This window comes from Dunckerocampus dactyliophorus, chromosome 17 (assembly GCF_027744805.1).
Source record: "Dunckerocampus dactyliophorus isolate RoL2022-P2 chromosome 17, RoL_Ddac_1.1, whole genome shotgun sequence".
NCBI classification, from domain to species: Eukaryota; Metazoa; Chordata; class Actinopteri; order Syngnathiformes; family Syngnathidae; genus Dunckerocampus; species Dunckerocampus dactyliophorus.
The window spans coordinates 18,989,648-19,016,483 of record NC_072835.1 but is presented as its reverse complement, the minus strand read 5'-3'; the positions used below and the strand labels follow the sequence as shown (position 1 = coordinate 19,016,483).

The following is a 26,836-nucleotide window of genomic DNA, read 5'->3' as shown; positions in this document are numbered from 1 at the left end:
AGTACCCACCTTTAGGCGACTGAGCACTTGTCTATAAAATATGATTGGTTGAAAAAGAAGGCCGCCATCAAGCAAAACGTCTTTGCAGAGGCACTGGTGACACTTCAACTAATTGGTGACTATACCATTTTTTCAAGTGACTGTACATATGCCAATGCCTGAAAGGTCTGAACGGTTACATAATGAGGAATTCAAATATTTACGTAACAGCTTTTATTGAATCAAGTCAATTTTTACAAAACATTTTCATCAGGAAGTAATTTGCAAATTACAACATTGCATCAAGGTTGATTTTTTTTTTCAAATTACACCTTCATTTAAAACATCTTTACCTCTGAATAAGTTTATAAAACATGACATTTCGACACTTTGTGCTCAACATAGCGCAAGCGATGTCGTTAAGGTCCCTATTTCTTTCACAAACAATGTTTTCCACCTTGAAGACATTGTGCAAGAAATCCCACAAATACATTGCTTTTCTACAGAAAAACAAATGTCGCACTGGCGCTAATTTAGACTGTAGTGAACGAGACATTTTCTACAATGGGGCTGCAAGGTCACACTTCACAGGTTAAACAAGGTAACCATAAACATTGATCTGTGACAATATGAAATAAAGAATCCATCCCACTATCATAAATACCACAAATCAGTTGCTCAGTAGCATTCTAGATCAATAGTAAATTTTTAAAAAGTAGGCTCAGGCTGATTTTGATGCATTTTTTTTCCCAATTTTTCACTGTATCTGTCAACTGATAACATATATTTGTGCTGTGCTTAAAGGTCCCAAATCTCCAAACCACACTCTGACAGGTGTCATTGGATATATGTTTCGTCATCATCTAACACAGACTCGGGGATAAGACTTGACATTCAGTAACAAGGCATGTGTCACTTAAAACATAAAGTTAATACTGAAAATATTTAAAACAAAAAAAAAAAAAAGTCCATATTTACATAATGCAACAAAACCCTAATTAAACTTTCAAAAAAACAAAAATATAAAAATTAAATCCAGTGAATGTTGCAACAAAAGACAAATAAATAGCCAGTGTACAAATTAAGGAGTCTGTTTTTTCTGATATAACCTCCTTTTAAAGTTGTCTATTCCTTCTCAGACATACAGAAAAAAAAATAACATTAAAAAAGCATAAATATAAAAGCATCTTCTGTAAATTTTCTGGTCAAAAAAAGGTCATAAATAAATAAAAACTTACTTTAAAAAAATCGGTTCTTAACGTTAAAGACTGATAAGAAAGGACCACCTTCAGTCTGTGTGAAACAAATTTTCCAGCTAAAGCTGTCGCTCAATGTGTAAGAGTCTACTTAAACTGCTCTGGGATCAGATTCATCTGCGAATGGATACTGGTAGGCGGACTTGAGATACCTTCCGACCAGTCAGACATGGAATGTGGGGACGAACTGGACCACTGGTCAGGCGAGCCGGGGGAGGGGGTTAAAAACGGGTGGTCGGGCACCTGCAGCTGGTGGTTAGGCGTGTTGTCCATGGGTCCAGAATAGCTGTGTTGGGAGGGTGGGGTGGGAAACTGGGTGCCGAGGATCTGCGTCTCCTGGGGCATCACAGTATGGATGGACATAGAGCGGCCTGAGGCATTGTTTTGCTGCATGTCGGTGCCATTTAGCTCAATGCTGGGGAAGCTCTGCGTCATAGACTGCCCTGCTGTAGTGGAGCTGGAGTTCTGGTGCTGGAGCTGCCGTGAGTGAGCCTGCTGCATCATGTGTGCGGATGAGGCCAAGTGGCTGGTCTGCATATTCTGGTAGCCCATTATTTGTGAAAGGGTGGCGGTGCTGACACCGTTAAGGCCTCCCATAATGTTGTGGGATATGGGTGAAGCCTGTGGGAAGCTCCCTTGCTGAGCTTGGTGCATCCTAGACACCCAGTCACACTGGCTTACCCTGCCGCTACCTATAGAGGTTGTGCCCTGACTGCCTGGGCTGGACACTGGTAAATGGGAGAGACGGGGTGGGTTGTGATCAAAAGACATGCGGCCCATGTCCTTACCCATGCTCATCTGACCCATGTGGGAATCTCCCTTCCCTTGTAGGTGATTGAGAGATGTGGGTGGCGACTGCTGGAATGGTGACGTCATAGGAGGAGAGGCTGCATCAGACAGGTAGCCATGGGGGGACTCCAGGGAATCCACGGGGGAGAGCACGGCTAACGTGTCCAGCAAGTTGCCCTTCCCCTCGAGTGACTTCTTCTTCTTCACCCTATTATCTTTGCTGCCATCTTTTCCTCCCTTTCGAACCTTCTTGACAGAAAGACTTGGTTTGAGGTTGCTAAGGTAGTCGTTGGGAGAGCAGAGAGGTGGAGAGAGGCTGGAGGTGCTCAATGGAGCCGCGTGAAGGCCAGGGCTTCGGACGACGTTGTACTCATCCAGTAGGCGGACGATGTCGTGGTGCATGCGCTCCTGGGCAATGTCTCTTGGAAGCTGGTCCAGATGATCGGTGATCTCTCGGTTAGCAAAGTGCTCCAGTAGAACCTTTGCTGTCTCGTAGCTTCCCTCGCGCGCTGCAAGGAATAGCGCTGTCTCTTCCTAAAAAAAACACACACAAAAAAAGCAAGTAGAGTCAACATTTAATACATCATGTGCACTACTGGGAATTTAAGGCTATAGATACTTATCGGGTCCATTATTTTACACACCTTGTTGTCTTGCATGTCTTTGTTGGCACCATTTTTCAGCAGCACAACGGCAGCCTGCACATTGTTTACAGCTGAAGCCCAATGAAGCGCAGATTTTCCTGCAAAGAGTGGAAAAAAATAGAAGGTGAGTTATCCTAACATGCTAGCGTACTTTACCAACTGTGGAGATGATAGCTGGATAAAGTGTTAGCTACCTGAGTCATCAGTGGCGTTAGCATCGGCGTGGCAGTTGATAAGCTCTTCCACCATGCCCTCAACCGCCAACCTGGCAGCCAGAATCAGCGGTGTTGTCCCATCGTGCATGCGTGCGTCAAGATCGGTTGCACGGTTTCGGATTAAAATCTGCAAGCACACCCACTTGTTTAGTTTTGTCCTCATACTGTCGACTGTTTGGACATAGAAAGAAAGACCCAGTAAGCTGAGTCTCCTAATAAAATGAGGCATTTACCTGAAACACCCCCTGTGCATCTGCAGCCACAGCAGCGTGAAGAGGAGTGCGACCCATGTTGTCCTGCACATTAGCATCGGCGCTAGACTCCAGGAGGCGTTTGGCGGCGTCGGAGCGGGCATAGCGGGCGGCCAGGTGAAGGGCAGTCTCGCCTGTGCGGTCAGTCTGGTTGTGAAGATTGGCCCCCTGGTAAATAAAGTCGGTGATGATCTCTGCGGAAGGATCCTCTTCCTCCTCACTGTTGCCGGTCTCGAGTCCTCCACCACTGCAGGAGGCAATCATCAGAGGAGTGAAGCCATCTAGAAAGAGAAGGTAGGAGATAGTAATGAGACAATGATTCCCCAGTCACCTGACAACCTGATTATCAACACAACCAAACAAACCTGGTCCTCTGACATTAACATCCATGCAGTCATTCTCTATCTCGCCTTGAGGAGGTGTCGGGGCTATGGACTGAATACGCAGGTCAGCTGCATCCAAATGCTGCTGAGTCCATTTCCTCTGGTCAGTATGGTCACTCAAATCCAGCATGGCCTGCTCCTCAAACTATAAGACACCAGTCATTATTAGCGCACATAAAAGTGCTAGCTTAGTACAAAATACAACTGGAAATTCGGTTTTACCCTGAAGCGCCTGCAGTCTGGATCCTCATCACCCCATTCATTTTGATTGTCATCCATGAGATTTATGTCTGATATTTTCATAGGCCTTTTAAAACGAGATGAGAGGATTCAATTTCAGTTGTCTTCATATTCAGTGTGCATTCCTACAACTCCCTACCTCAGTCCAACAGAATCTTCCCCAACTGGCTCTCTGCGTTTCTTTTTACTGGGCTCGGACACCTTGAATCCCTCTGGGAACCAAAGCTGACCATGCTCTCGCCTTCGCTTTCGTGACACTAAAACGCCAAGGCATACAAAACCCAAAGCCGCCAATCCCAGAAAGACGACATACATGGGATAGAGCTCTGAACCGGAAGGAGTTGGTCTCACACCTGGAAAAAGCAGGCACAGTTGCAGTTTATTTGTGAATTTATAGTGTAGACAAAAGAGTAGGTTACTTACTGGTGACAGCTTCGATGTAGGGAACATTGAGATTCCCACTAGAGGCCAAAGCTCCGAGGAAGGCAGCAACATCTGTAGCGCTTTGGAAGCATTCACTGGACTGTTGGTAGCACTGGCGGTTGTCAATCTCCAGGTAGACCACAGATCTACATATGGTAAGAAGAGGGTTGTGAAGATGCTACTTGAAAAAACGCATAAGGAAAAATCATGGTGGATTTAGTGGTACATACCCTTGCACTTGCACAGAATCCAGCTCCCTGCGTTTGCGCGGACCGACCATAGCAGACACACTGTCTTTCATCTGACCCAAAACATTTGCAGGCATTGCGGCCCACTCAGGCCAACCATCTGCAGAACGCTTCAGAACGTTGTGCTTAACCAGATCCTGTTCGTTGCCGTAATAAGGGAAGATCATCGGCTCTCCTTTAGCATCGCGGCGGAACACCACGTTAGTGTGAAGAACACTGCTTAGGTCTCTGAGGAATGCTGAAGAATGATTTTTAAGTTGCTCTGGCGGTATGTGAACCACTAGAACTAAGTGGCCATCTGCTAGCTTTTCTGGCATGTTATTGGCACAGTCCAGGCCATCCCATTCACACTCTGCATTGTTGCAACCCTGGTCACAGTGGCCATCAGCATAGTGGTCTTTGCAGTACTGGTCATAAAGTGGGCTAGAGGACAGAAAGAAGCTGGGTTAATTATTTGGATATTTTGCAAAACTACCTACAGATCATAATGTCGACACTTACTTGCATTGTCCTTCCTGTCCTTGACAGTCAAAGCCATCATAGAGACACCCAGGGCTGTTACACTGGCCGTCACACTTCCCATCGTTGAAGTAGCGCCAACACTGCAGAGCTGCCGAGCAGTTTTGCCAGGGATCATCAAAATTAAGGGAGCAGTCTCCTCCGTCCCAGCCACACGCATGGTTGTTGCACAGTGAGTCACAGATGTGGTTGCCAGCCCACTCGTCGCACTGTGGATTCTCACAGCTCACTTCCACTTCTGGAGGTGGGGTAATGTCTCGGCCGAAGCCTCCGACAAAGGAATAGTCCAGGATGTGGCACAGCAGGCCGTTGAAATTACTGGGACAGCTGCACTGGAAGTACGGCGCATCAGGGGTGATTTGACAAGTGCCACCATTGTAGCATGGGTTGGAGATACAGAGGCTGTCAGTTGGGGTGAAGCACTCAGGTCCAGTGAAGGCTGGAGGACACAGGCAACGTGGGCCCAAGTGGCCTGACACGCATGTTCCTCCGTTCTGGCAATTTAGATTCCCGCAGGAGCGAGAATCGTACTCACACGAGGAGCCAGTGAAGCCCTGATTAGACAGAAATAAACATAGGTCACACATCTTTTTAATATTTGCGGGGAATGAAGGTTTGAATGAAAGTTGTACTAACCGGTGGGCACTTGCAGATAAAGCCATGAGGAGTGTTGCTGGCAACTGCACATGTCCCTCCATTTCTACACGGCCTACCTTTGCAGCCATCAAACACTTTATCGCAACGCTGGCCTGGTTGTAAGAAACAAAATGCGTTATGAAATGTTACACACACACACATCCATACTGTGGTCGTGTCACATGTGGATGGAAGCGCATCAGTACCTGTATATCCAGTGCGGCATTCGCAGCGATAACTGTTGGTGAGCTGGATGCAGTTATATGATCCCCTCGGGTCGCATGGGTCTGATAGGCACTCATTGACATCACCTTCACAGCGCTCGCCCACGTAGCCCGCCGGGCACACACACTGGTAGCCTCCAATGCGGTCCACACATTTACCGTTGTTGAAGCATTTGGGCTCATTGGTCAGTGGGTCGTTGAATGGGTTGCAGTCATCCAGGTTGATTTCACAGTGAACGCCTGAGGGGGATAAAAGTGTTTGGTGAGCGGAATTGTGTTACATCCTTGTTTTCCCATGTGAATTAGGCAACCTGGACTGCAATTATGTACCTTGTGTTCCTCTGGGACAGGAGCACTTGTATGTGTTGATCAGATCAATGCAAGTTCCTCCATTCTGACACGGCTGAGACTGACATTCATTGATCTCTTTTGAGCAGTTTACACCATGGTAACCAGGGAGACACTAGAGATACAGACACAATTATGTATATTTGTCATATAAAAAAATATGTTGCACTTCATGCTTGAGCTTTAAATCAATTGTGTACCTCACAGCTGTAGCCTCCTAAATAATCAGTGCAGGTGGCACCATTCTGGCAAGGATTAGGGGAGCACTCATCCACTTGCTCCTGGCAGTAACTACCAGTATAGCCTGCCTGGCAGCGACAATAATGTGTGCTTCCGGCATCGAGACACTGGCCTGAGTTTCTACACAGGTGAGCCACTTCTACACCTAAGAGTACCAAAATGATGGTTAATGAGGCATAGCTCGAGCTAAAATGCCCTATTTGTGGATCATTTGGTTGATTACCTTGCTGTTTGGCTGCTACCTCACAGGAGACGCTTGGGATGTCACAGTAGAGTCCAGTCCATCCCGTCTGACACTGGCAGGTGTAGGAGGCTCCCTTCTGCCAGCATGTGCCCCCATTTTTACAGGGGGATGAATCACACCACCGTACAAGATTCTAACAAACAACGAAGTAGGGAATGGTAAGTGAAAAACATACATAAAAGTGACGCTGAGGGCTGCACAGATAAACGTTTTGTATACCTGACAGTTGACTCCTGTGTAACCTGGAGGGCAGGTGCACTTGTATGTTCCGAAGCTGTCCAAACACGTCCCTCCATTGAGACACGGCCTGGAGTCGCACTCGTTGATGTCATATTGACAGTAGCTGCCAGTAAATCCAGGTAGACACAGGCAGGTGAAGGTGTTGATCCCATCAGCACAAGTGCCACCGTTGAAACAAGAGCTAAAAAGACAACAGAGTCAATATTTTAAATATCTTCTGCACATTTTGAGGTTACTGCCAGTGTCGTTAGCAGGGTGAGCTACCTGTCTGTGCAGTCGTTCGTGTTGATCTCGCAATTGATGCCGCTGAAACCTGGCGGGCAGGTGCACGTGTAGCTGTTGACACAGTCTGTGCAGTTGGCGCCATTCCTGCAGGGGTTACTCTCGCACTCATTGATGTCCTGCTCGCACCTGCCACCGCGAAACCCTGGCAGGCAGGTACACGTAAAAGTGTTGATGCCGTCGCGGCACAGACCTCCGTTGCTGCATGGATCTGAAACACACAAAAGAGGACGCTTGAGATGTATTTTTTTGAAGACACAATGTTGATTTGATGATGCCAACTTGGCCCGTACTTGGTTTGCAGTCATCTATGTCCGTTTCACACGTCTGACCCGTGTAGCCTGGCAGGCACTTGCACTGGTAGTTTCCCATCGTGTTGTGACAAAGGGCACCATTGCGGCATGGGCTTTTCACACATTCGTTGATGTCAATCTCACAAGTTTGACCTTGATATAAGGAAAGTCTGGTTAATTGCATTATATAAAACACTAGACAAACACTAGACAGAAATAGACACCTTGCCATCCACCGGGACAACTGCAAGAAAAGCTCTGGTAGTCTTCAGACTCTTTACATAGTCCGCCATTTTTGCAGGGTCTTGTGTTGCAGGGGGCCAGCAAGGTCTCACAGTTTTCACCTGAGAACAAAAAAAAAAAAAAAAACACGGGTAAGTAGGAGTGGTACTAAGAGCACTACCTAGTTTTCCATCCCTCTTCCTTATCAATTTCCATGACGACTTAGCCAAATAGGAAGGTCTTTCCTGTTTCCTGTTATTGTGAAATCACAGACAGGAAACAGGACGTGGTGGAAATGGGAATGGGGAGCTCGATGCAAGCTCTCCAGGTTATATTAGCAACTGTGGCACATTTATTCCTCTGCCCAAAACACGCACACACACACTGTTATCCCTCCAATGCAGACAGGCAGATATTTCTACAACGAGAAGACAAAAACATGCACCCCTGCTAGTAGCTACTGGATGATGTTTTGCTGAACTATAGAGGATAAGCCTTCTGTGTGGAAACAAATGAGATAGCCTTTATGTTCTTAGACCTATACAAACAACCGAGTCATCTGCAAATTAAGTAAGTGTTGTACCAGTGTAGGGAAGCTGGCAGTTGCACTTGTACCCTGCCACATCGTCCATGCAGGTTCCCTGGTTGAGGCAGGGGTTGGAGGCACACTCGTTGATATTAGTTTGGCAGTTAGGCCCTATCATGATGGGATTAGATATGATGGTTAAATACCAGAAAGGATAACTCAAGAGACATTAACATGGGACTGATAAACTCCCATAGCTGACCTGTGAAGCCCGCTCTGCATGTACAGTGGTATCCGCTGGTCATGTCTTTACAGGTTCCTCCATTCATACACGGGTTGGACTCGCACTCATTGTTGTTGATGTCACAATTTGGGCCACTCCATCCAGAGTCGCAGGTGCATTTATAGCTTCAACAGAAATAACATGTCAGTGATTTCTTGTCTTCCCTGAGACATAGTGTAGAGCTGCTGCTGCTCACCCATTGATGAGGTCCTGGCATCGACCGTGAATACAGGGGTTGCTGCCGCATTCGTCCACCTGAGACAAGCAGGTGGCGTCGTTGTAGCCCTCTGGGCAGAGGCAGGTGAAGCTGTTGATGCCGTCAACACACTTGCCGCCATTGTGACATGGGTTGATGGCGCAATCATCGATGTTGATGTTGCACATTGTCCCTAACCAGAAATTTGGAGTGAATGCCTGAACATACATTTCTGCACATTGACAAAGCACAGCTGGACACTTTGCTCTGAACTGTGGTATCCTTTGAGCCCACACCTCCCTCTTCCCCCATTGAGGTGGACTGTGTGGCTTTTGCACAATAGACAGCCAACACTAAAGACTCCCTGAGCATTCAGTTGAAAGAAGCAGAGCAGCTCCAATGTGTGCCTAGCCTGGTGGCCCCTGGGGACCCTTTTTTGCCTTGCCGACATTGATTGAATGGCAGCCTGTTGAATAGGCAGAAGGAGCGTTTGGGCTCTGAGAGGGGGAGGTGCTGCCAGGAAGGATGGGGAGGTGGGGTGGGGGTGTAACAACTCTCCCTATTGAAAATTGCCCCCCCTCCACCAAATGCAGGGACACCTAACCTCACAAGGGTTGTTTACAGGGACAGAAGGCCAGACCCATTTCACACACGGCCGAGTAACAATTAAACACCCCACCCCACCCCCCGACACCCCCACCACCACCATCCCCTACCCTCCTCCCTTGCTCTTCATCAATCAGGAGGGGAGGGGCCCAACCGCCTCATCATCAGTTACAATAGTCCTCTGTCCCCTTGCGTCTCAGTCCCGCCATGCCCTCCACACTCCCCATGTCGGCACAAAAAGACGAAGGGGAGGAAGAGGAGGAGGGATACACAGCAGCCTGCACACACACTTGTTCCTGGCTGCCCTCTTTTCGCACAATCACACAGCCACTACCAGTCAGAACCGGTTCTATTTGGGCCAAGAAGGGGACGGAAGACAAGTGTGGCCAACTTGGTTGGATAAATTTATGCTGGTATGCTATACGTGTTTTTTTGTTCAATCACACAACAAATCCATGTGATTTAACTCTAGTTTCCTTTTCTATTTGAAGTCTCAACTTTCAAACCTATTGATACGTCACATTCTTTTCAGATGTTTTTTGGCGTATCAAGTTGGGGACGGAGCTCTTTTCAGGATCGCCCCCACACAAAGTCTATATCACACAGGCAACCTGACACCATTGTTCCGTTAGAGTGGGCCCGCCAGCCACCTGTCCCATTCACCCTTCCTTATGCTCAGGAGACCACCCCCCTTGCACCTGTAAACTCCACCCAGCGCTCACCTGTATACCCCGGCTCACACGCACACTCGTAGCCGTTGATCTTGTCGATACACCTCCCGTAGTCGCAGGGGTGGCTCTTACAGTCATCCAGGTTGATCTCGCAGTTGAAACCTGCACCGTGAAGAGCACATTAAGCATCTCATACTGTGCTTAAATCTACAAATGCGGCTTCACGGAGAGGAAGCTGGGTAAAGCTTCACCTGCGGTGCCTTTGGGGCAGGAACAGATGTACGTGTTCTCTCTATCCTGACAGGTGCCGCCGTTTTTGCAGGGCTGGCTGAGACACTCATTGATGTTGGTCTCGCACAGGCGGCCCGTGTAGCCTGGGCGGCAGTAGCAAGTGAACGAGGCCAGGCCATCTTTACAGGTGCCATAGTGACAAGGGTCAGAGTAGCACTCGTTGATGTCGGTCTCGCAGTGCTGCCCTGTGTAACCTGTACAGCCACAGACAAACGTAGTATTAGACCACCTCAAAAACAAAATGATTCAGCAAAAAAAAAACAGATTTTGTACCTTCAGCACATTCGCAGGTGTATTTGTTGGGACCATCCGTACACTTTGCTCCATTTTTACATGGGGTGCTGGCACACTCATCAATATCCACCTGGCACAAATGCCCTGAAAATCCTGCAAGTAAATAAAACAATATACATTTTCTTAAGTTTTACTTTCAGTATGGCACGGCTGTGTGTGGAGATCGGGAGTAATGGTTTTCTCCAAATAGATCCTCAGGACATTGAAGGTACTAATGGACAAGAATCCCTTTCAAAGCCCCTCCCCTTCCCCGGGCCTTACTGTGCACAGAAAGTTTCTTTCAAACAACACAATGGGCTCAGGCAGGCGAGCCATAAACCAATCCCTGCCCCCGGTTTTGGCGCTAAGCTGTAGCACAACTTTCCATGCCCGCCAAATATGCTAATGCATTCCCTCGGTGTGGCAGTAAAACATTTACCTTTATTCTGTGAGCCATTTAATGTGACAGAAAGGTTACTGGTCTCATCTTATGTGTCTTTTGTCTGGAAGCTCACCTTGAGGACAGTCGCAGTGGAAGGAGTTGATCTTGTCGATGCATTTGCCGTTGTTGAGACAAGGTTGGCTAGCGCACTCATCCGTGTTGATATGACAGAATACACCCTCATAGCCTAAAGAGATGACATCACACCAGAGTTAGTTGAATTGCGACTCCTTCCTCTTTATTTAGTCATTTTGACATGCATGAATTCTCTTACCTGGCATGCAGATGCAGTGGAATCCTCCGATTTGGTCCAGGCAGGTGGCGTCGTTATGGCACGGATTCGACATGCATTCATTGACGTCCATCTCGCAACGAGGTCCCTCATACCCTTGAAGACACTTACACTGGAAGGAGCCTTTGGTGTTAAGGCAGCGACCTCCGTGTTCACAAGGGTTGGCGCCTAAAGAGAACAAACTATGTCACGCATTTGTGGAAATTTTTACACCCTAAAGAATGAAATTCAGGGAACCAGGGAAGTGGACATACCAAGAGAGCACTCATCAATGTCCAGATTGCAGGCCGACCCGGTGTAACCTGGCGGGCATGTGCAGATTGCTTTGCCATTGACGGGGTTGGTGTCACAGTTGGAGCCTTTTTGACATGGGTTGCTGATGCACGCATCATCCAGGTGGCAGAGCAAACCTGAACACCAGAAGAAAGATCATTCGCATTGGCACCATCTCACTCAAGCCCTTTACAAAACCTGTAAGCTGTAAGAGTCGTACCCGTGCGCCCGTGCGGACACTCGCAAAAGAAGGAAGCAACGCGGTCGTGGCAGGTGGCGCCATGGTAGCAAGCGGCGCTGGCGCAGTCGTCAATGTTCTCGCTGCAGTCGTCACCCGTCCACCCGTTGACGCAGACACAGTGGTAGCTGCCATGTGTGTCGTGGCAGGTGCCTCCGTTCTGACAAGCATTGGGCATTAACTCGCACTCGTCCACATTTTCGGTGCAGTATTGCCCTAAAAGGAAAAAAAAGATTATAATCATTCAGATAATTCAAACTAACCAAATTATAAAGTACTTGTTAATTCTATCCCCCAGTTGATTACCTGTATAGTGAGGTGCACACTGGCAATTGTAGGTGTTGACACCATCAACGCATACACCCCCATTCTGACAGCTGTGGCCTGGACAGTCATCAATGTTGTGCTCACAGTTCTGACCCGTGAATCCTGAAAAAATAGTGTGGATGTGATTAAGCAAGGCTCAAAAAAGACATCAATCTTTGAGCTTATAGGCCCTTCCTTGTTTTCTCATCTAATCTCTGTGCACTTAAGGTGAAGATAAGTCCTCCTCCATCCTCGTGGCTAGACTGCTTTTAGGCTTGAAGCAGCGTGCCTCTTCCAAAGGCATGTGTGGGCGTTTTATAGCTACAATAGTATGATTAACTATCGACCCGCGGCTCAGTAGGTGCTGGCACAGCTTCACTATCTCACCACATTCCAGCACGGACACCCACAAGAGTCACACAGCATGGCTTAAACTTTAACACACAATTGGTGTGTAATCTTGGTGTGTGGGTTTTTAAAGCCTGAATAATGTTGATGCCTTTTAGCACAAAAAATGCACTTTGGTGTGCAACATAAATCTCACAAGTGCTTTAGATGCCATCACAATAAAAGGGGCACTTGCGGGGGTTATCAAAAAGAAACATCTGCACGACTGCTTCCTGCCCATTGAAGCCGGTAAAAAGTTGTACATATTCGTTCTACTCTGCAGTACCTGTCTGCTATTTATTATCAGTGTGTTACCTGCAAGGCAGCTACAGTCGTAAGTGGTGTCCCCCTTCTGGACGCACGTGCCCCCATTCTGGCACGGCGAGGGGCTGCATGGCACGTAGCGGGTCTCGCAGTGCATCCCGGTGTGGTCCTGAGGGCAACGGCAGTGGTAGGAGCCCACCTCATTTACACATATGCCACCGTTGAGGCAGGGATTTGGGGTCTGTGCGCACTCGTTGACATCTTGCTTGCAGGTTTGACCGTGGAAGGTGGGCGGGCAAGTGCACATGAAGTTGGAATCGAAGGCCGAGCACTGGCCGCCATTTGCGCAGGGATTTGACGCACATGGGTTGGGATGTTGGCAGGTTTTGCCTTGAGGAGACAACAACCAAAAACATGAGTCACTTCAGCAGGTGCAAAGAGAGACACTGACAGTGAATAGTATAATGGCCTACCTGACCACCCAGGTGAGCAGCGGCAACGGTAGGCCGTGAGGGTGATGAGGTCACACGTTCCTCCGTTGCGACAGGGGGAACTCATGCAGGCATGGTTGGTCGGTGTCAGACAGAGGCGGTCGGTGAAACCCAGCCGGCACACGCAGCGGAAGTCAAATGTGTTGCCATGGGAGACGGCGCGACACTCTCCTCCGTTGCGGCATGGCGACGGGCTGCACGGGCTGGGAAACTGACATCGGTTGCCTACATAGTCACTGGGACACCTGGTGTAGGGACAAAGTATGAATTACAAATTGGTACTAGTCACCGTTGAGGAAACACTTAATGGTGTTTGAACCTCAGTTTCCCATTTTAATTATCAGATTCTGCCATCTAATGATGATCATGATGATACTGCCACAGACTTTTTTCACACCAGCGTCATCTGGTTGGTCACTGTCCCACTCGGTCACTATGCAAGTAATGGCTAAAAGTGATCTGCAGTGAAATGTAGGAGTTTTCTTTCTTGGCTCTCTACAGTTGTGTAGTTTTTGGCTAATCCAGCTAACTACCAACAAACTAGATGAAATCATGGTCTCTCAGTTTACACTTTGCCATGGTAATAATGGCAGTTAAGTAGGAAAAGGGGGACCTGATACTTTCCCACCCGCTCCGGCAGGGGTGTTGTTCTTGTCTGTCAATCTGGATTAGACTCTCTCTGAACCTTGAAAACACATTGTGCTGCAGAGAGGGACGCCGTAGCAGAGTGTCGCGCCATTCCAGCTACCTTTCGTGCCCATGTTGTCCACACTCATCCTGAATGAGCGCAGAGATCAAGGGGGCCTGTGCCGCCCTGCGGACGGCCACCATGATGCACTGCATTTAGGAAAAAGCCTCCCCAAATTCTTTGCTCTCATTCAGACACAAAAGTGAAGATGCTACATTGCACAAACTTGTGATGGGAGAGCAAAACTCTAATACTGTAATATTGTTTCATTTTGCTCTTATAAATAACAATGCTGGCTTTTAGATCAGCAGAAAAATGTGCTATGGTTTGAGTGTGTGCTTATGTGAGAGTTTATGTGTCAGGGAGGGCATCTGTTTGTATCTCCACAGGGAGCAGGTGCGCATGTTAATGAGGGCAGCTGTTGGACAAGACTCCTCCTCCTCTTTCTCCTTTCTCTCTTCCTCCACTCCTCCTTCTCTGTTCCCCTGGGGGGGTTCCCGACAAGCCAACCTCTCCTCCGGGGACATTAAGAACTCATGTGAAGTCAGCTGTTGCAACTTCTGGCTTTTCATCGCACTCCAGCCAACACACTTTTGGTCTTAGCTCCTCTCCTGTCTTGACATTCCCTGCCTACAGACACACTTTTCCCATTTCCCTCTTTGCAGACTCCCTACCAGGTTCCCTTTTACAGCATTCCCCTTGTGTCACACCGGGCTGCCAGAAACTCTCTTGTTGACTTTAGGTAGGTGAGACCTCTTAACGGGTTGTGCACACCGCAGGGAGTCCAGACACTTACACTTGGCAGGAGACTGTTAAGGCATTTGTGGAGGCTTTCATGTATCCCCGGTTCACATTTAACTTCACCATAAAAACACACGAAATAACCACTGGATGTAAAATCCAACTGAAAGATCTTCTTTGTCCCGAAACCAGTCCACTCTGCGGACACACCACGGCAACAGGTCTCTCCCGGCAATGCAATGTCCCCCTCAGGCCTGGAGCAGATGCTCCCCCGACCTCTGACCCTAAACACTTTTGTATGGGGACAGCCTCTTTGCCTTCTCCCCTTTCCCCCCCTCCGCCGGGCCCAGCCTACCATCTGCCACACTCGGGGTGACTTTATCCCCCCCGACAACAAAAAACCAGACTGACTCCGGGGTGGAAATGCCACTGCTGTGGAAAATCTTATGTCAGCCACGTACAGTAGAGTTTTACACCCTCTGCTCTTTCCTTTCACAGTATTTATGAAACTGATATGGGATCTTTTTGTCCTGCTCACTCATAAATCCTCTGGTATTTCAGTCTCTTGTTGGCTCCTCAAAGGGATATTTGCTTTTATAATTCTGTTCATTTTGTGCTTGTTGTCCCCTTGTATCATCACTTGCCAAGACTTGACCCCTGGGGTTCACATCTGTTAGTAAGACCAGCAGCTGGACTCTGTGGCTGCAATGAAAAATGTACCTACTCAACTGAGTTAACAAATTGTTCAATACATGTAGTGTGTTGCCTATAATCAAATTTGTACACTTTAAAATCTCAAGAAGAAGACAGAGGTTCTTTTTTTGCCTCGGTGGTGTTAAACTACAGCAAAAAACTAACAGAGGTGTAGCGTTTCTGCAAGTGTCATGGACAAAATTGGCTATTTCCTGTCTCACCTTCTAGAAAGGAGCCAAGTGGGAAGATTTATGGCTATCATCACCTCATTTGGTCCAGAACATACTTGGTCACTCACAGTGGTGTCTTTTCCTTGGAGATAAACACCCACTCCAGTTTTGCTGATTGGCATCTGCCTCACTACTGGTAATCTCTGTTTACTCAGGTTCATCAAAGGAACACCCCCGCCCCCTGTTATGTTGCAATACTGTTGTCTTTTTTTCTTTCTGTTTGTGTGTTTTTAGTGGAAATCCAACGCCGAGTCGTCCCCCTGTTGGGTGGACTCCTCTTCCGTGAGTATAATTAAAGCACAGATGGGGACGCACACGTACTCGCTGAACCGTTTGCCCTCTGGCCCTGCACTGCAACACTGATCCAGTAGAGGAGTTTCCACATTTACCAGCCTCAAGTGGGGCATAAGAGGTTTCAGCACCCACTAGAGCCAAATTAGCTCCTTATCTCTGGGCCCCGTTGGTAAAAAAGATGCACAAGACCCCGCTCATAATGTGTTTCCAAACAGTATCTGAACTACTTTCTACATCCACATTGGTAGGTGCACTTGCAAGGCAACAGGGAACCAGCGGTTTGCCAGATCAGTGGGGAGCAGTGACTTTGCAGCTTAAATAAAGTTGACTCACTGATGCTCTCTTGTATGCTTCTGATGGGCTTAGGCCCTCATGGAGCTCAGCTAGTAATCCTCTAGGAGGACAAATGAAGAGCGGCATTCCTTGAGGGAGTGGAACATCTCTTTAGTGTTGTTTGCATGTCCACTGCAGACAGTCTTCTACGAGTGAGACATTTTACCATCAATATGCAATACCAGACATTTCAGTGCAAGGTCAGTGGCGTCCAAACACACCAACCTGTTGACAACTGTCAACGTTTTGGCTCCCCAGGGAGTCTATTTTGGTCATGTGTCTTGTAGTATTTCAAGCAGTTGCAGATGTTTCCTGAGTTTATTACTAGCGGTCACCTCAGACCAAAACAGTGTCTATTTCAGCAAAGCAGTGCAAGTTTGCCCTCATTATCTTGATTTTTATACATCTACACAACTTTAGGAAACAGGAAGAGCGAGACACTCTGATACCAAACCACAAAGCCTGCTTAAAGTCGCTTTTGTGTGTATCTACACAATAAACCAAACTATTGTAGTAAGCCGATGAAATATTCCTTAACGTGTCCCCACATCATATACCAGGATTATCACCCCCCCACACATACACACGCAAAATCAGAAATGAGGCTAGTTCATCGCATGACTTTTAATGCAGAGGCATTGTCTCAACACGCGGCGATTATCCCAGTCAACCCATTAAAAAAAGGCATCTGATTACCAGTTTACACCCAGCCTAAGCGTGTGGTTTTACTCTCTGTTCTCACGCCTTGTGGGAGCCAAAAGAGGATTTGTATCTTACCCCTCGCAACTGTGTCACCATATGTTACGGTGCCGTAGGACATATAAAGAGATCAAACTTCAAACTTTTGCAAAAATCATTGCCATTTGGTTGCAACACAACATAGGAATAGAAAATTGTTTCACGTATTGACCTCTTCCATCACGACAGAAATGCTTATTGCTGAGCCGCTAGTTGCTCCCAGTTGACTGATGACTGCCTGGCTTGGGTTTGAGATGATTAACGGGAGGAAGAGGAAGAACGTTGCCGGGTGCGGCGACACTTCTATCCTGTCTGTTTTTAATTGGGCAGAGATGCAGCCCCACAGTAAGTTCTTTGTATAGAAAGGGTATATGGATGCGAGCGTATGTACGCGTGCGGTTGGAGTGTGTGTGTGTGAGTTTGAGTGGATGTAGGGTGGGGGGAGCGTGTGCAGATTAGATACTGTGAATTGATGGCCTCAAGCTCGTTGCATAGCCTCTTCAATGCGTCCCTTTTGTCCCCACAGACCAGAAGAAGCGCTCACCACAACCACATGCCCCGAGGGGGGACGTGGGCCACCCCGGAGCCGCTATGACTGACTCCTCAACTACAACCAGCAGAGATGATTGAAACCGTCTGTCGAGCTCGGTCTTTTTCCTTCAAGATCTAAACTGAGAAAATTCTGCTTTTGCCTTCAATACGGAACACAAATAAATGAAACGAGTAGCCTCCCACTTGTTTGCCTTCAAATTTCAGCACTTTAGTCCAATCAATCTCACTCTTTTGACATCCTAACCAATTAGATTTCACAGCCATCTGGCTTTCTAATGGAGATCACACACGGGTGATGAAAAGGAGGGGGTCTGGAAGGGTGGGCTTATCCATTCAGTAAGCAGGAGACAAGCCTTTTGGATCTGGAGGGCTGGTTTGGGGGGGACGGGGGGGTAATGCCAGAGGTTTGCTGAGGGAGTGGTGTGGTGTTTGGGGTGGCTGTGGCATGATGGGAAGGCCCACTCCGATTAGTCACACAGCATTATTCCGACTACACAACAATGGGTGACGGGCGGCGGGCGATCCCCAGCTGTCGCCCCCGTGAAAGAGCAGAAAAACAAGATTTAGGGCTGGACGCGTCCTCTCACTTGCATTCATTAACGGGCCTGTGGACAGGGGAGGGGTGGAGATGGTGGGGGAGCTTTTGTCCAAGTAGCCCTTCCGCACATCTCAGGGCCCGTTGCGCCCTTTCTTTTTTTTTTTTTTTTTTTTAGAGGGGAATGGCTGCAGCAGGGGTATACTAAAACACACACCGGACCAGAGGAGGGTCCCCTAGGGCCTCTGGTTGCCGGGCACAGGGGACTGCTCAAAGACTGGAATGAAAAAGGGGGGAATATGCATCCCTGTTTTCTTTCTCCTGTAATAATCACAGCACCTTTAAAAAGTAATGCCCGCGCAAAATTCCGACCCAAAGTAGAAGTTTTGATCCAGCTCCATTAGTGCTTGCTACTTACTTGCATTCTCCATTTCCATTTGGGGCAGCTTCACATCTTCCTCCATTTAGGCAGGATTCAGTGGGCAGAGAGCATTTTAGACCTGTTGAATGCAGATACAATACGTTTTATGTTACTGCATATTTCATTGATATGTTGCACACAAAGAGTGTGTGCATTGGTTCACAGGTGGACTCGGGTCATGATGGTGCGTGGCTTTTTTATGGGGGTGGGGGGCACACTTTGCAGGGGGTGGCGCGAAAAAGCGCGGCAGCTGCTGGACTCGAATAGTGAACAAAAGAAATCAGAGTCCAGCACGAGCCATAAAACACTCTCCTCGGGCATTGTTTAGCGGGTTTACCTCCTCACACACGCACACACACACACACGCGCACACACACACGCAAAAAGTGCACACCCCCACCCCTCCCCTAGAGCGTCCCCCGGCGCTAACACACGCACTCCCTTCTATTATGCATCATGTTACTTAAAACCGGCTTGTAGAACAATTCAACACAGAAAGATTAAATAAAAAAATCTCTACGTAGTTACGCACATTCACTTATTATTCAAGTAGAGAAAACGGACACAAAACTCTAAACTTGTACTTGTGATTTGCGTTGGCGCAGGTAAGGGAAACTTTATTTTAAAAAAAACGTTTTTAAGTGCAGGTTTGCAACAATAATGTGAGAACAACTCAATTCAAGTCTACTTTGTACATGCCGATATGCACGTATTTCCTTCCAGGTGGCCCAGCTGTGTTCGAACTCACATACCAATTAAACATCCAATTATCATAACATTGAATTTATCATCTTAATCCCGTATGCAAATGTACGTGAAAAACAGTTTTACCTTGTGAGACGACGATGGCAGAAGTCAGAAATGTTAGTCTCACAAAGAAACGATACATTCCTCCTCTTCTACTTCACAATTTGTCGTTGACTCCCGCGTAGGGTTGGCATAGATCCACAGTCGGGTGTACTCCAGGTGTTGGTGTGAAAAATACAAATGAAATAAATAAAGGAACGCGAAAATAAATCTGGTGATATTTCTTTTTTTTCCCCAAAAAAGGCGTAAATCCTCACAGAGAAATCACGAAGAGTCAGGTCATTAGATGTTAACTTGGTGCTTGCAGAGTTCTCAATGAAGTGTTGAAGCTGCTCATTGCGCTCAGGTCCTCCCACTTTGCCCCCCACCAGTTTACCCCTTCTCTTTTCATGCAGCTGGTGAAGAAGGAGGCGGGGGGGGGGGGGGGGGGGGGGGGTTCTTCACTGTATAATCCACAGAAAATCTGTGAATATTTCTTACATTAATGAAAACATTTTTGGCATTTTTCTATATGTATAACTATGGTCTATAATTGTATTTTTTTTCCAATAAGAAAATCATTATCACAATTCTATGTAAACAAGAGGTTTTTTCCACACAGAAAATGCAGCGTCCAGAAAAATAGAAGGAAGCATACGGTCAATACAGTTTTGAAATTAATTCCGAACGAACCGTCAACAACTGAATCGTACAAAATCTGAAACAATGTTTCCCATGGGAAACAATGTCGATCCAATTCATCCGTTCCAGACACCCAAAAAATGTTAACACAAAACTTTTGGACTATACAACAATTATAGTAGAATGCAGAAAACAATTCCAAATGGATGAATAAATGAAATGAAATGGGCAAATGAACATTTAATGTTGAGCTGCAACAATTAATTCATTCATTGATTAACCATTCATCAATGGTTAATCAATTATCCAATGAATCGACAACTATTTTGGTAATCGATTAATCTATTTTCATTTAAATATGTAAATATGTAAATATCCAAAACAAGACGCATATCAGCTTTGACTTTGGAAAACAGTGATGGGCATTTTTGCCTCTTTTCTGATACGTTGCGGACCCAACCACTAACTGTGTGCATTTGCTTCATATGAATTTGGTCCATCTATGCCAGGGGTGTCCAAACTTTTCCCACCGAGGGCCGCATACGGTAAAATCAAAGAATACATGGGCCACTTCGATATTTTACATTTTGTAAACCAACCCATGTCGATGGGTTTTGTTTAATATTTTAAGTTGTTCTCATGGTATTACGGCTTTATGCTTGTAGAACAATTTTTTCTGTTAATATTATGACTTTATTGTAATATTTCGTAAAATTTCTGCACTTTCTTACACTTCTGTTATTGTTTTTGTCTGTTTTCTTGTTTAATTGTATTTTTAAAGTGTGTCGAGGGCCAATAAAAACACAGCCACGGGCCGCAAATGGCCCCCGGGCCGCACTTTGGACACCCCTGATCTATGGCCTAACCGATTACTCAGAGATTACTCAAGCTTCAGATGAATTCACTAAGAAAATGATCACGATTGTATTTTTGTGTTCATCAATTAATCAAAAAAATAATCGACTGATTAATCGGTTGTCAAAATAATCGTCAGTTGCAGCCCTAATTTAATGTCACTTTTACATTTATTGAAGACGTTTGTTGACAAAGATGGCGATGAGGCAGTGGCAAGGAAACCTTCTCATTTGAGTTTGTCAAATGAATGTGCCTTACAGGATACCGTAGTATCGTGTAAACTAAATATTGCGAGATTTGGTGTGGGATGTGTGATCCAAGCTGGCTGAATAAAAAAGTAATGCTGGGAGTAGTCCATCCACATCTTTATTAATACCACAATTTCAGAGTAATAAAGTAACATGTTTACTATGATTATGTGCCTTTTTTTGCTCCCATTTACATGTGAAGGCCAGATTGAAAAAAATATGCGATTTTGAGAATAAAGTCTTAAATTTACGGAAAAAAAGTCATAAATTTACGAGAAAAGAAGTCGTAATATTACCTTTGCCCAAAGCCAAAGGTCACATAAGTCCCCCCTTTCAATAGCTGTCTCAGGCAATGCCTGTTACGACGGGTACTAAAATAATTTGAGATTTCAAGACTAAAGTCGTAAACTTATGAGAATAAAGTCATAAATATACGAGAAAATACTTGTAATTTTACAAGAATAAAGTCCTACATTTACAAGAAAAAACTTCAGGCATTAGGGTTAGGGTTAGGGTCAGGCAGGCATTGCCTGAGACACCTATGAAAAGGGGGGACTTAATGTGACCTTTGGTCTTGGGCATGTGGAGGGGGTGGGCTAAGGAAGGGGGACGTGACAAGGGCTAGCCATGCTAATCTAAATGCTCAACTGCTCTATTTTGCTGCCACGTGAGAAATAAAACTTTGCCTGAAGCAAGAGGAAAGTTTCCTTCCTTCCTGAAGAGCTGTGATCTATTTTCCCTCTATTTTCCCTATGACACGATGACACGTTATATTAAGACTTTATACTCATAAACGTATGACTTTATTCTCGTAATATTATGACTTTTTTCACGTAAATTTAAAGCTTTATTCTCATAAATTTATGATTTTATTCTCGTAAATGTACAATTTCTTTTCTTGTAAATTGCCGACGTTATTATCATAAATTTCTGACTTTATTCTCATAAATTTACCTTTTTTTTTCTCGTAAATGTACAACTTTATTCTCGAAATCTCAGATTTTTTTTTTTCAATGTGGCCCTAATACTCCACCGTGGTATTTGAATCTGTTCGGATACAGTTTCTTTTTAATCTTTTTTCTCATCACCCTGGGGCAAAAGATTATTTCATTAGGCTCTCACACAAGTTGATCCTTGATAGTGCAACGGACAAATGGAGCGGCACCAAAAATAAAGGGCGAGGTCTCTCGAGGTGCACACTGCGTGGGAAAAGCTCAGTGAACGTCGGAGGGAGCGTGTGCGAGCAATCTGCTTATTGTGCAAGAGAAACACAAATACAAAGTGTGGAGGGAAGGTGCTGCACATGCAAATGCGAAATGTGTACGGGCATGCATAGTGTCATAAGTACGCCCTCTAACCCCCACCAACAAATGTGCTACATCCAGAGGTGTTTTTATCAAAGTGGTGCGTGAGCACGTGTTCATTTCGGGTGACCAGACTCAAGTACAGTAGACTTTGGTAAAGTTTATCAGGAAGCCTGGAAGAGCTCTTAGCAACTGACTTTCGAATGGGTTGTTTACTCAAGGCCGTGAAAATCTTTCAAAACAGCGATTTAAAAATGGGTCTCAAATAAAAGATGCCACATAAGCATTGTTGTACGCACACAAAGTCTGCCTAGCAACAAGGGGGAAGCGCAAACTTGAGCTGTGACTTGTGAAGTTTCATAATATTTTATAATTTAGTGAATCAATGAAGTTGTTGTCTGTGTGTTTAATAGTGTCAGAAATCAGGAAAAAAATACATTAAGACAGAATTCTAGCTAGATGGAACGGTAGCTTCTCAGTGGAAGTTAGACATGCCACTAGTTAGTCAATTAGTTAGGTATGTTGGTAGTTAATGTCAATTATTTCCTCTGTCACATCAGTGAGGAACATTGAACTGAGATTCCTGTCTCATTCCCATTTTCAAATGTTAAAAGATTGGGGAACTTTTCTTCTAGGTTTGGTTGAATAGTTGCCGGTAGTGAGTGAGTTTCCCACGACTCAAATCGTGTTTGATGTGCCTGCTTGATTATATTCAGCAGAATCAGCTGTTCATTCCTTGTTGCGCCACGTGAATATGTACGCTTGTTTTTTTTTTTGTCTTAAATGTTAAGAAACTAAGCTAAACTTTATGTACGTCAAATTTTTTCCACCGAGGGCCACATACTGAAAAATAAAAGGATGCAAGGGCCACTTTGGTATTTTCTTAAGCAACACGTATGCTAAGAAGTTATATATATGTTCAAGATAAAAACTGCATCACAGGTTTGTTATGAAGGCAAAAAAGCTTATTATTAGTATGAACTTCCACACTTTGCTTTTTTTTTCCCCATTTTTGCTGTTTCTTCTGCAACTTTCTTCTTAAATAATCTTTGTACATTTTCTTTTCCTAATGTTATGACTTTATTCCCATAATACTATGACTTTCCGTAATATTACAACTTTTTCCCCAATGTAAAATTTCAATAATTCCAACTTTACTTTGTTTTGTTTGTTTCTCATAATATTATGAGTTTATTCTCGTAAAATTGTGACTTTTTCTCATAAGATTACAACTTTTTTGTCTTAATATTTTGACTTTATTCTTGTATAATTACTGCTGGTTTTTCAATTTTTGCTGTTTTTCTTCTTATTATACAAGTTTTTGTTTTGACTTTAATAAAAACGTTTTTTTCTTTAATATTTCAGCTTTATGCTACTAAAATGACATTATTTTTCCCTCATAATGTTACGGTATTGTTGTAAAATTATGACATTGTCGCTTTGGAATACAACATTTTTGCTTTATTATATTTGTAAGATTTGCCGAAGGCCAATAAAAAAGTAGACACGGGCCGCAAATGGCCCCCGGCTGCACTCTGGACACCCCTGCTTTTCGGTCATGAAAATGTGCTCCATAATGGATTCCCAAGTATGTAGAAGGAAGGAGACAAAGCTTAAAAATTTAACTATGACAAACCTTACTATAGAGTCCAAACCCATATAAGTTAATGTTGATAATAAAAACGGCAAATATATCAAATAAGAAAAACAGAAAAACATGTTTTTGGGGATAAAGTAGGAATGAAGCACCGTGGGAGGTTCACATAGAAAGTGTCTCTCCTTGACATAGACGTATGTGATGTCATTTGACCTCAATGTCCGACATTTGCAAAGAGCTTACAACAAAGTCCCTAAATAGCACGCTGACAATGCGCATGTGTGAACCTTGACTATTGTTTTGGAGGTGCAGAAAAAATGTTTTGGGTGTATTTTTGTAAATGTAACCTTCTTAAAATATGCACATTACAAAGATTTGATAGTTAATGGAAACACAATGAAAGCCCCCACCTCCTCACTGATAAAACAGACTTTGTGCCTAATCTGACAGTTTTTTGCCAATGTGATAATTCGGTTGTTTACTGAAGAGTAGGGTTGGATCCGGAGTTGTTTGTAGGAAAACAGCCTGTTGCTTGCTCACATGCAGATAAGTGAGTGGGAAAGCACTTTTTCACTTTTATCAAGAGGAACAGTTGACAACCTCGCCCAGCCCAGCAACCCCCCACCTCTGTTTGTTTTGTCTCTGGAGCATAGACGCTTCTGAACCAGAAGACAGAGGTCCTCAGGTGTCCCAATTATCACCTTCCTCCATTGTCCTTCACGTGTAAAGCTTCTTGTGTTTGACTCCTTTTTAATGTGAAACATGCCCGAACACTGTGATGGAGTTCCCCACAGTTAAATGGTGAATCATTCGGGTGAGGACATGAGATAACTAGGATGTTACAAATACAGTGGTTACCTAGCTTTTCGTGATCATTTTGGTGCATTCAGACTAAAACCGAAATGTGCAAAAATCGAGGTCATTTTTCCAATAGGAAACACAGTGGAACCTTGGTTAGCGTCATTAATTTGTTCCAGAAGGTCTGACTCTAAGCGAAACGGATGCTAACTGAATCATTTCTTCCCATAACAAATCATGTAATGCCAATTAATTTGTTCCAGAAACATGTTTTTATGTTTTTACAATTGTAGTTTTACATGCAGAAACCAATTAGAAATGCATTTACAGTCGCTCCCTCACGTTTTTTCAAAAATGTATTAATTAATCAATGATTTATTGCTGTTTTGTGGTTGACTATGGTGTATTATTAGCCAAACAATACTGAAAGACAAAAGTATATGTATTTTGGCCGCTGGGTGTCAGTAATGTTCCATTATTGAGACATAGATTACTGTCACACTGTATGGAGTCAGCCATGGCATGTCCGACATGATAGTGAAAAGAAATTCTCCTCCCATTCCATGTGGAAGTGGTAAATGTTTGGGTAACACTTTACAATAAGGTACACAAAATTACCGTAGTTAATGAAGAACGACCTTACCAAACCCTAACCAGTAACCATTACTTCCTCATCAGTTCTTCATTAGTTCCTCAGTAACTACTCTACTCATTAGTTCCTCGTTCTTCATTAGTTCTTCAGTAACTACTCTAAATGTACTATATATGCCTTAGTCATTAGTTCCTCATTAATTCTTCATTAGTTCCTCGGTAACCATTGTATTTTTGTGTACCTTTTTGTGAAGTGAGTTGCACTCTCGCATTGTATGAATAACACGACAAGACGCACGCCATATCGTGAAAATGTACGCAAACCGAGGCAAAAAGCATGCTAATTGGGGCGGTTGCACTGTACTGGAGCGTAAATCCAATTCATTTGTTCCAGTAACCCCAATATATTAACGGAAAAATACATTTTGTAGCGAATTTTACATGCAGAAAACAATGTGAAATAATTATCAAATGGAGAAATGAAAATTGACATCATTTTTACCTTTATTGAAACAAAAAAACAGTGTTTTGTGTGGGCACCCCATTCGGTGGAATGATGTGGTACGGGGCAAACGGACTACTTTGTTAATAACGTACACAAACCGAGACAGTGTATGAAAACCAAGGCAAAATTTGGATGAAAACCGGGGTGCTCGAAAACCAAGGTTTGACTGTACAAGTAACCCGCTCCATAGTCTAACCGTCGGTTTTCAAGTAGCATTCATGAAAATGATGTCAACCACTTCTGACATTAAGGCGTTAAAACAATAAAACACTCAAATCAGATATCTCGCCTCCTGGCATTTGCAATGATCACACAAGCGTAAAAAGAAGTTTACCACAACACACACACACATAGTTATTATTATAAAGTATGCTTGCTGCACACTTGGGCCACTTCAGAGACATATCCTGAATATTTATGTTGTATTTTAAATTGTATGATCTGGTCAAGGTGTCACAAGTGTGCTTCAGTTTAGTAACTAATTAAAGCAGGTGAGATAGCGGGGGAGATCACCTTCCCTCTGAAGTTGTCCACACGGCTGTTCACAAAAGCATGAATACCTTGAAAGAAGAGTGACTTCAACAAGTGAGCTCATGCTGGTTTTTATCAGGACGTCTGTAAACTTCAGTCACAGATTATGCAAAAATATTCTATTGAGAGTGCATTCAATAGACTAACTACATTCCTGAAAACCTGCAAACGTCACCTTGCATTATTTTGGCTGCCACATAGACCTGCCTGCGTGTTTGTTTACCGTATGAGTGCTGAAAGACAATGAAGCACAGGAAGGCCTGGCTCCATGCTGTCCCCTGTGCACACACACACACACACACACACACACACACACACACACACACACACACCCTCACACACTTTTAAAGCTCAGGGTGAGAAAGTGCAGGAAATGGGCTCTAATTCACAACCCTGTGACAACTTGCACAGAAAGGACAACTGTAGAAACGCACATCGAATGCAAGAGTCTCCTGTCCTTTTGGATTTCTCAATTAAAAACCTTGAGGTTAACTGATAGACACCAGCCACGTCGGAATGAATCCAAACACAACTCCTGT

General features: G+C 44.8%; 1 protein-coding gene across 1 annotated transcript; it reads right to left on the bottom strand.

The window, feature by feature from the left end:
* Positions 1–211: 211 nt before the first annotated feature.
* On the bottom strand, positions 212–19,562 carry LOC129170179 (neurogenic locus notch homolog protein 1-like). The gene is made up of 34 exons (XM_054757458.1): positions 19,272–19,562; positions 18,438–18,519; positions 13,198–13,460; positions 12,776–13,114; positions 12,074–12,196; positions 11,750–11,983; positions 11,511–11,666; positions 11,239–11,424; positions 11,038–11,151; positions 10,523–10,636; positions 10,210–10,443; positions 10,010–10,120; positions 8,682–8,874; positions 8,465–8,610; positions 8,260–8,373; positions 7,679–7,798; positions 7,455–7,607; positions 7,144–7,372; positions 6,859–7,060; positions 6,619–6,772; positions 6,356–6,540; positions 6,138–6,270; positions 5,790–6,047; positions 5,584–5,696; positions 4,930–5,501; positions 4,411–4,851; positions 4,181–4,326; positions 3,897–4,110; positions 3,740–3,824; positions 3,500–3,662; positions 3,117–3,415; positions 2,863–3,010; positions 2,669–2,766; positions 212–2,558 (listed from the first exon to the last, which is right to left on the bottom strand). Exons 1-34 carry the CDS (start codon positions 19,327–19,329, stop codon positions 1,323–1,325), a joined length of 7,416 nt encoding a protein of 2,471 aa, XP_054613433.1. The 5' UTR covers positions 19,330–19,562; the 3' UTR covers positions 212–1,322.
* Between the last annotated feature and the right edge of the window lie 7,274 nt (positions 19,563–26,836).